Source organism: Prosopis cineraria, unplaced genomic scaffold (genome assembly GCF_029017545.1).
Source record: "Prosopis cineraria cultivar Desert tree isolate PC_DT_omini unplaced genomic scaffold, ASM2901754v1 PC8, whole genome shotgun sequence".
Classification (NCBI taxonomy): domain Eukaryota; kingdom Viridiplantae; phylum Streptophyta; class Magnoliopsida; order Fabales; family Fabaceae; genus Prosopis; species Prosopis cineraria.
The window spans coordinates 33322936-33332452 of NW_026555339.1; the positions used below are offsets into that span (position 1 = coordinate 33322936).

At 35.4% G+C, this 9517-nt stretch overlaps 2 protein-coding genes across 7 annotated transcripts in view; one reads left to right on the top strand and one right to left on the bottom strand.

The window, feature by feature from the left end:
• Nucleotides 1-4591, bottom strand: part of LOC129318527 (protein ENHANCED DOWNY MILDEW 2-like) — a 31373-nt gene extending 26782 nt beyond the window's left edge. For 3 of the 6 annotated variants that reach the window (XM_054963355.1, XM_054963350.1, XM_054963356.1), the window contains exons 1-11: nucleotides 4547-4591; nucleotides 3284-3711; nucleotides 3112-3208; nucleotides 2828-2878; nucleotides 2599-2750; nucleotides 2381-2474; nucleotides 2192-2290; nucleotides 1270-1517; nucleotides 983-1060; nucleotides 350-880; nucleotides 78-225 (exon numbers count right to left, since the gene is read on the bottom strand). In XM_054963355.1, coding sequence (XP_054819330.1) covers nucleotides 78-225; nucleotides 350-880; nucleotides 983-1060; nucleotides 1270-1517; nucleotides 2192-2290; nucleotides 2381-2474; nucleotides 2599-2750; nucleotides 2828-2878; nucleotides 3112-3208; nucleotides 3284-3693 — 1908 coding nt within the window. In that variant the 5' untranslated portion in view covers nucleotides 3694-3711; nucleotides 4547-4591. Of the gene's footprint in view, nucleotides 1-77; nucleotides 226-349; nucleotides 881-982; nucleotides 1061-1269; nucleotides 1518-2191; nucleotides 2291-2380; nucleotides 2475-2598; nucleotides 2751-2827; nucleotides 2879-3111; nucleotides 3209-3283; nucleotides 3712-4386; nucleotides 4512-4546 lie in introns of those variants that run through there. The other 3 variants (XM_054963353.1, XM_054963352.1, XM_054963351.1) reach the window with 3 other exon arrangements.
• Nucleotides 4592-4736: 145 nt separating this feature from the next.
• LOC129317546 (uncharacterized) lies at nucleotides 4737-8527 on the top strand. The gene is made up of 5 exons (XM_054961858.1): nucleotides 4737-5112; nucleotides 5914-7690; nucleotides 7781-7985; nucleotides 8078-8250; nucleotides 8355-8527. The coding sequence occupies exons 1-5, from the start codon at nucleotides 4867-4869 to the stop codon at nucleotides 8525-8527; spliced, it is 2574 nt and encodes an 857-aa protein (XP_054817833.1). The 5' UTR covers nucleotides 4737-4866.
• Nucleotides 8528-9517: the final 990 nt, after the last annotated feature.

Below are 9517 nucleotides of genomic sequence, written 5' to 3' on the forward strand. Positions count from 1 at the left end.
TTATGCCCCATTTAGTTCAGCATAAATTCTCATATTCTGTATGATCTCAGCTGGAAGATGCTAAAATTAAGATATACCTTAATTGAACCCTCTACTTTTCCTTCAGTAAGATTTTTATCTAATGCAGTTTCTGAGAAACATGAATTCGTAACCAAGAGTAGCTGGCTCTTTTTGAACTCTTCCTCTTTAAATGCAGCTGTAGATCTTTCTATCAAAGACAAAATTCTGCAAGCAATAAAACATGACCTAAAACAGTTGTGCCCCAGTGGAAGCAGCTGAGGTAGAAAAGCAAGAACCATTTGTAAATTTATCAGATAAAGCATAAAAATATAACTTTCAAACAGAATACCGTTTTCTCATATCAGTGTTGGCAAGCTGATGTGAAGTTTTGGCTTTTTTCACAACAGTTTTTTCCAGGATGATCTTATCAATTCTTCCACCAGACAATTTCTGCTGTGGAGACCTATCTGGATGTAATCTTGGACTACAAGTTAGGTTACCATTTTTCATGGGCGACTTGTTTTCAGCTGGTTGAAAGGAATTACCAGGGATAAACCTCTTTTCATCGTTCAAATATTTCCTAGCTGCATCAAACCTAATTGATCTTGATGAGAAACTTATATCTTGTCTGAAACACTTGTCAATAATCTCTGCAGAACCTCCATTTCGAATGCTACCGCCTGTCTCTGTTACCAGTTCTGGCAAGTTTATACTTATGATTGTTTTTCTAGCAGTAATATCTTCTTGCCTCGATGAAGTAGCAGCCTTCTCTTTGCTTAATAGTAAGTTGTAAGAGCCTTCATTCTTTATTCTTTCCTCATCAGGAAATACTAGATGATTTCTAATAGGAGTCCCAAGTTCCCTAACTATATGATGATCCCTGAATGAGTAGAAAAGTATATAGCATAAGTTGTGAGACAAATAAAACCCAAGCAAGCATTCACAGTTCAGTTTTTACAACACTACTATCACAAGAACTTACATGCAGTACATCAAAATTCGACCATCCAATAGACCCTCCCAAGCTCTTTGGTCAATACCCGTAAAGGTAATCTCCCTGCTTTAAGAAAGCAGATGCACATAGAGAGATTATGGCAAACACAAAGGCATGCTACATTCAATCTTTAGATTTCTTATCAGAAAGTAGCACGTAATAATATTCACATTTTTTTTTATCAGATTAATATTTACATGTTTACCTCCAATCAAAAAGAACTTTTTCAATGGCCAACAAAGAGGGGATGGAGAGTGGGAGACTGGGAGACCTACCTGGGTAAGCACTTCCTGTGGTAGGCCTTTGGGCAACGTCTGCACATTGCAAACTGCAAGTCATGAACATTCTTGCCTTCAACCTTCCTACACAAGGAACATTTATGAAGAGGACACATGAATGATTTCCCAGAAGCAATATTCTTTCTTATTTCTTCTGTTTCAGAATCAACACCGAAGGACAGTAACTCTGCAACACATTCTGGATGGTAATAACGGCCACAAGTTGAAACAATGCATCGGAATACCTACAATCAAACAACAAAGTACTTTGCCTTTACATGTTATGAACCTATAAAGCAAATAACTAGTCGTATACCCAAAAAAAAAAAAGCAAGTTAAATTTCAAGAGCACAAAAATTTATAGATATTTAGACTCTAGATACCAAAGGAAAAATAGAACCAAAATGAAACATGAACATGTCAGAGCCACGTGATAAATGAAAGAAATGTATCAAAATGCAGGAATGGAGATATACAAGGATTCTAATTCTTGCAGATTCATAAGAAAATCATCTGACTAAGTCCTAAAAGCTATGACTCTTCCAACAACTGCAACAACTTCATCTGCCTGTATACCTTCATCACCATATCTATTTTCACAAGACACATACTTATTGCTACTAAGATTTAGTATTATTCATTATATATTGAAAGGTGAGAATAAAAAATCTGTTGAGAAATTTTTACATTATGGGTCCAATACGAAAGGGGAAGAAACAAGAAGTTTGAATTTTAATATTATCGTACTGAAAATTATAAATTTCTTAAAGGATACAACCTAATTAAAAAGAAATAGAAAGAAACAGTTGTGAAGAATGAAAAATAAAAATTATGCATCCTTGGATATTATTCATATGAAATTCTCCCACAGTGGAAAGGCAAGACACAAGATAAGGGGAAAATAAGATCTGAAAAATACCTCTGCATTAGAAGATTCATCAGACGAACCCAATTTGCCACAAACAAAGCACTGGTGAAGCTTATACTTACAATTTGCACAGAAGAACTTTGGTATGGCCTGTAAAAGCAAGATTTCCTTTCATCAGAACATGACAATTCGAATTAATGAAAAACAGAGGACACTGAATATGTGAGACAGAGTGCTTGCATCAACTTCAGCCCTAGTGTAGCCAAGAGATTCACACATATATAAACCAGCATCTATGGTTGCATGGAATGACCTCAAGCATTTCCCTTCACAACTGCATCATTAAAAGAAAAATACTAATGCAAAAGATAACAAAGGTCTAATTACTAAATAATAAGGAAGAGTAATATGAGGGGAGCATGTCTTTATATCATAGGCACAAAATGATAAGGACTTACGGAAGGATTTCACCACCATTATCACAAATTGCACAAACAGTATCATAAGATCCAACATAATGATTTCCATCAACATTGGATTCTTCACCAGTAGAATCATCAGCATCCTCTTCTGAATCAACTATAAATTTTGATTTCCTTCTTGAATGATCCTAATAAATCCACCAACAGTTTTAAACAAGAAATAAGTTGAAAAGGAATCTACAGTAAGCAAGTAACTAACACTGACCTCACGGAAGACTTCATTACACCATGGATCTTTGATGAAAGTAAGTAGATACTGCACATTGTAGAACAAAATTTACTGAACAAAGTTAAAGTTCAAAATAAATTCAGAGAAAGTAGGCTCAAGGTAAGTAAAACTAAAAATAAAGTTGTTCATCAGCTAACAAAATCATTCACATTCATTTGAAAAGAGTGTCTATCTCGTAACAAGTTATAATCAAGCCTCACATTTGGCAAAATCAATGGGCAAAGCCAGCAATGCTAATTAATTAAAAACAGAATAAGAACCTCAGATTTTGCAAAATCTTTGTCTCTTTCAGCAGCCTCTCTAATCAATGACACATGATTTCGAATGTCATTCTCAGAAGGTTTAACATCAGATGAGCTGCAAAATAGACATCATCAATGAATCAAGATGGCAGGTGGGACATTAGACATCTGGAAATGGCAATACAAATACCTGAAGACCTCTTTTAAGTTTTTCCAAACAGATATTCTGGATTCTTCTGGATTCCTTCTCACAAAATGCAGCCAATATAATGTGACCAAGAATGTCCTAATTATACTTTCAAAGCTTTCTCTAGGCCTTTGGAGAGTTATCCAAACTTTGTCTTTTGAAAGTACTGAAATCTCAGGCTGCACAGAGGAAAGCTCAAATTTCCAAGCTATAATCTGTTTAAAAATTTCTTTAAGGCCACCATCAGCAGTGCCACGCAAGTATATTGTCGTTCCCGAGTCACATCTAATCTCATCCATGCTCATGTGTAATGGTAAAATAGAAAGTGAAACAGGCTGATACTTATCATCAATAAAATAATAATTATCAACACACACTGGGATGATCTCACCCTCTTCATCTGATGATGCCATTGGACATCCAAAAGTATCCTGTATAACAAGAAGCACATGAGTTCTAATAGCTCATTGCTGCGGGGTAACAACTCTAGTGTCATACATTATTATTACCACATCATATATACATGCAATATACAAAACTACATCTCTAAGCGCGTGCAATTGAAATTTACAAAGGTTTTGAGCTGAGGAATACTAATATAGAGCAAGAGATTCAAAAGAAAAATCAAGAATGAATTGGGAAGAGATAGAGAAATTAGGATAAACATTTTCGTCTCATTTGCCCTTCACCAAATAATGACAAAAGTACTCTACTGGTGTTCCTTTTCTTTTCTTTTCTTTTTTTTTTCTTTTTTTTTTTAACGGGAAAGTAGTGTTCTACTTAAAAGTAGGGAAAATCTGATTCTCGCTTTCCAAGGAATAGTTCGTTTTCCACCCGACACTCCGATGTTCCCCACACTACCCCACATGATTTCTTCGGCATCACCTCATCACCTCGTGCAAAGCAAATGGGTGGGTAAGAACTTTTCTTCTATTTTTTTTTTTTTTATCCCACTTTCTCCTACCTTCCCTATGATTTCTCGGCAACCAAACAAAGTAAAACAGAAAACCACTCAACAACACACTGTCAACTCCAGCATCCTTTACATTTCCAACTGCAAAACACGCTGCACACACGAAATGCTAAGCTCATTTTGTTATACTTACCTTTTTAGGAAGGAAAATGAAGCACAACGCACATAAAACTAAAAAAGACTGAAATGAAGTAGCTCGATTGTCTCTCCTATTTCATCCGAAACCTTATTGATGTCAACCCTAGCAATGCAAGGAAGGGGACAAATATGGAGGAGGAGGAGGAAGTACCTACCTTAGCAAGCACGTTAGCACGCAATAGGCATAACCAGCAAAACGTGGTCAGTGTGAAGTGTGACTGGAGCAAACAGCGGCATCAGAGTGTTTTAATCAATGATTTTAAAGCCGGACCGGACCGGACGGTCGGACCGGTCCGACCGTCGGCCGGTCCACATTCCGGCTCGGCCAGAAGGGAAAAACCGTGTGATAGGTTGAGCCGGGTTGAGCCGGCCAAAACCGTCAGTTGGGCCGCGAACCGGAGTTGGGCCGCGAACCGGGTCCGGTTTTTAAAAGCCGGACGGTTCTATTTTTTTTGCCCCATATATTTTAGAAAGAATGCAGAACAAACCAGAGTCGCAGACAGAGGGATACCGGCACCGCACGCACGCTCAGCTCTTAGATTGCAGCTCGCAAGTTTGTCACGGTTTCAGATCTCTCGTCTCTTTGAGCTACAAAGTCACCGTTCGGTACCGATTTTCAGATCGCCGCATCTGGTTTGGCTTCTTGTTTCTATTCTCGGTTTCACGGTTTCAATTCAGAGCTGCGAACTGCGAAGTCACGGACTCACGGTCGGCGCATCTGGTAAATTTCTGATTTGGGATTTGATTAAGGTTTCTGTGCTGACTGCTGAGTACTTTTCTTTAATTTTTATCTGTTTATTTTGCTTCTCCATTTTTGATTATTTGCGGTTTTGTGAGTGTGTCTGTGTGTGCATTGACTTCTTAAGGATTGAAAGAGATTTAACAGGAATTTCCAGTATTATGGAAGCTGAAGAGATTGAAAGAGTTGGAAGATTTCGTTTTGTATCGAAATTGATTTTATCCGCTATTTTTTGGGCTCTCACGGGATGTTTTGCCATGGGTAATGAAAGCTGTTTTCTTCTTCAACTTCGATTTACATGTGGTCTAAGTGAATTGAATTATCCTTCGCTTATAATCTTTCTCTTGGTTACTTCGGCTTCTTAAAAAAAATTAAAGACCCCCCATTTCATTTTCTCTTGGTTTCTATATAATTCTTGACCCTTGCTGTTATCAATTGGAAAACCGGGAGTAACTTGGATTGAAACTGGATTGAGTTATGTTGTTGTTTGCTTCTTACTTCTCCAATTGATTATGGTGAAATTTCATTGTTATTTAAATAGCATCTCTTGTTGCTAATTTGTTAAAACAGCATGTTTTATTAAGCTAACATCTGTCCGCATGCAATTCCCTAATGCAGCGGGAATATACTCAGCAGTCAGCACAGAGCCACAGACACATTTTCTTTGAGCTTCGATTTCAAGCTTCCCACTGTGACTTCACTGAATTTTTTATTTTTTCCAGAGCTGTGACTTTACTGAATTGATTAGGTCTTTTAATGACAAATCTAAATTTTGCCTTGTAGAAAATGACATCTGAAAATGCTTCAACTACTGCATCAACACAATCTGTTAGATCAAAGACAGATCCTACATGGGAGCATTGTGCTGAGGTCAAGCTCCCAGATGGCAAAATTCGCCTAAAATGTTTGTACTGTGCAAAAGAATTTGCTGGTGGAGGGATTCATAGAATGAAACAACATCTTGCTGGAAAGAAAGGGGATGCAATAAGTTGCAAAAAGGTGCCTGCTGATGTTCGCTACCGACTTGAAGAAAATTTAAAGGAGATTAGGGAGAATAAAGGCAAAAGGCAAGATAGTTATGAAGAGGACAATCCATATGGCCCTAATGTCACACCATTAGAAAGTCATGATGGAAATTCAGAAGAAATTTCTACTCCTCAATCTCAAACCCTCAAGGAAATTCAATCACAAAGTCAAACGCAACTTGGAAAAAGAAAGGCTCCTATTGACAAATATTTTGCACCAAGAACAACCCCAGGAGCACAGCCAGGGATACGAAGTGCGCTTGCAGGTAAAGAACCTATACGTAGGGCAGACATGGCTTTTGCTAAGTGGATGTATGATTGTTGTATCCCATTGAATGTTGTCAATTCAGCATTCTTTCAACCTATGATTGATGCGTTTACAGCTATTGGCCCTGGTTATAAAGGGCCAAGTTATCATGCCATGAGAACTAAATTACTGCTTGATACTAAAAAGGAAGTTCAATTAATGGTTGATAGTTTTAGAAACTTTTGGGATGATACTGGTTGTACAATCATGGCCGATGGTTGGCAAGATCAAGCAAATAGGCAATTGATTAACTTTCTTGTCTATTCTCCTAGGGGAATTGTTTTTATTAAATCTGTTGATGCATCAGACATAGTCAAGGATGCCCAAAATTTGTGCAACTTATTCACTGAAATGGTTGACTTTGTTGGAGTTACAAATGTTGTGCACTTGGTAACTGATAATGCAGCTAATTATAAAGCTGCTGGGCGGTTATTATGTGATAAATTTCCTTCTATTTTTTGGTCTCCTTGTGCTGCACATTGTTTGAACTTGATTTTAGGAGATATCGGTAAAACGGATATTGTGATTGGCTTGGCAACACGTGCATCTATGGTGACAAAGTTTGTTTATAATCATGCCTTTTTGCTTGCTTGGCTGAGAAAAAGAGAAGGTTGGACTGAAATTATTCGCCCTGGGGTGACACGATTTGCTACCACTTTTATTGCATTGAAAAGTATTCATGAGCATAAACATGATTTGCAAGCCTTGGTAACTAGCAAAGTATTTTTAGATTCTAGATACTCAAAAGGAGAAAAGGCAAAGGATGCGACTTTAATAGTGCTAGACAATCAATTTTGGAATGATTGTAAAATTGTAGTCCAAATTGTTTCACCACTTATTCGATTGTTGAGGATTGTTGATGCTGATGAGAGGCCTTCACTTGGGTATGTATATGATGGCATGTACAGGGCAAGAAAAACTATCAAGAATATATTAATGAATAAAAAGCCCTTGTATAAGCCTTACACAAGGATTATCAAGAAAAGGTGGGATTCTCAACTTCGTCAGAAGCTTCATGCAGCAGCTTATTTCCTAAATCCTGTGTTCTTTTATGATAAGCAGAGCTTTTCTAAAAAGCCAGAGGTTATGGCTGGATTTCTTGATGTTTTGGATAAGACAATCACTTCTAACAAAACCAAGTTTGTACAAGAAAGTTTGTTGTATCAAGATAGAGTTGATAGCTTCGGTCGTTCCTTGGCCATTTCATCTATAAACTCATTGCGGCCAAGTAAATTTTAATGCTTTTTTCATTTAACTTTAATAGTTTTTAGTTTTTATAGTTCTTACTTGTGTTTATTTTTGATGCTAAATTTTGCAGATGAATGGTGGAAAATGTTTGGTGATAGTGCACCAAATGTTAAAAAATTGGCAATGAGACTCTTAAGCCAAACTTCATCTTCATCTGGTTGTGAAAGAAATTGGAGTGTTTTTGAAAGAATACACTCTAAAAAAAGGAATAGGTTGGAGCATAAAAGGTTAAATGATCTTGTGTTTATTCATTACAACCTTCGTTTGAGAAATAGGTATATCATTTAATTATAGCTAAACTTTGTTTAACATGAGTTTAATTGTAAGTTAACTTCTAAAATTTTAATACTTTGGTTATGTGTTTTAGAGTTTATAACAAGAAAAGATCTTTTGATCCTATTGATTATGAAAGTATTGGTGACATTGAGTATTGGATCATGGAAGATGAAGATTCTCCCACCCTTAATTATGATGAGATAGAAGAAGCTATGCTTTATGATGATACAATAATTCCACAAGTTTCTATCAATCAAGATGAAGGTTTGATCTTTGAAATTTTTTAGTATTTAGTCATGTTATTTTTTTCTTATAATATGTGTTACTTATTAATTTTAATATTTGATTTGTTACATTATTCAATAAAGGTAATAATGAAGGAGGAGGCAATGAGGTTTCGTCTGGGGGTGGATGTTCAATCATAGAAGGACTTGATTTGAGATCTTTTGCCCAAGAAGATGTTGAAACTTATAGTTATGATGATTTACGGGAAACTCATGCTTGGCTTAATCAGGATCCACCAATCTTTGATAAGTCATGAATAGATAAATATGATGTTATGCTTGTTTAAATTGTTGGTGTGTTGTGTTGTATTGCCTTATTAGTTGTTATTTTGTCATATGTTGAAGTTGAAGTTGACTATTTATCTTGATATTTTAATTATTTGATATTTTGTTTATATTATTTTATAGATATATAATTTTTAAATTTAATTATGACGTTACCGGTTCGACCATTGGTCCAACCCGGTTGGACCATGCGAACCACGGACCGCTGTCCTCTCCGGTTCAATATCCGGTCCGGTTTTAAAAACATTGGTTTTAATGGATGAGAGAATTAAACCCAAATAATAATAATAATAATAATAATAATAATATCATGTTAAAAATATTTCTTTATATCCATTAGCACGGATATAATTTTTTTTTAATATTATGTTAAAAATATTGTCTGTAGTGTTTGATATAAAACACTTTTACAAGATATTGATATAAAATCTCCCTTATTCTCACTTCCACTCCCATTCATCCCCCTCCAACCAAGCATGAATAAAAATTAATTTAAATTAAACATTGACTAAAGATTGTCTTTGATAATTCTACAACAAATAATAGTGTTTTAAGTTGGAAAATATAAATTTACCTTATGTCCCCTTGTATTAGAAGTTATTTAAAAACAAATTATTTTTATAATTTGTTACTACTGTACATTCTAAAAGTATAAAAATTTATGGGAAAATTGCATTTAGGTACCACATAAAAAATTTTATTACTGAAAATTTTTATAAATTTTATAAAATACTCTCAAGTCTCAAATCCTATACATTAACAACTTGATTAAGGGTATTGATAACTAGGCAGTAGTCATTTATAATTTATAAAGGAAAATGATAATTTATAATATCATGTTATAAATGACCATTGCCTAGTTATCAATGCCCTTAGTCAAGTTGTCAATGCACAGAATTTATTTTGTGAAATTCACAAGACCTCTTGGTAATAAACTTTTTTCTATGGGACCTGAATGTAAT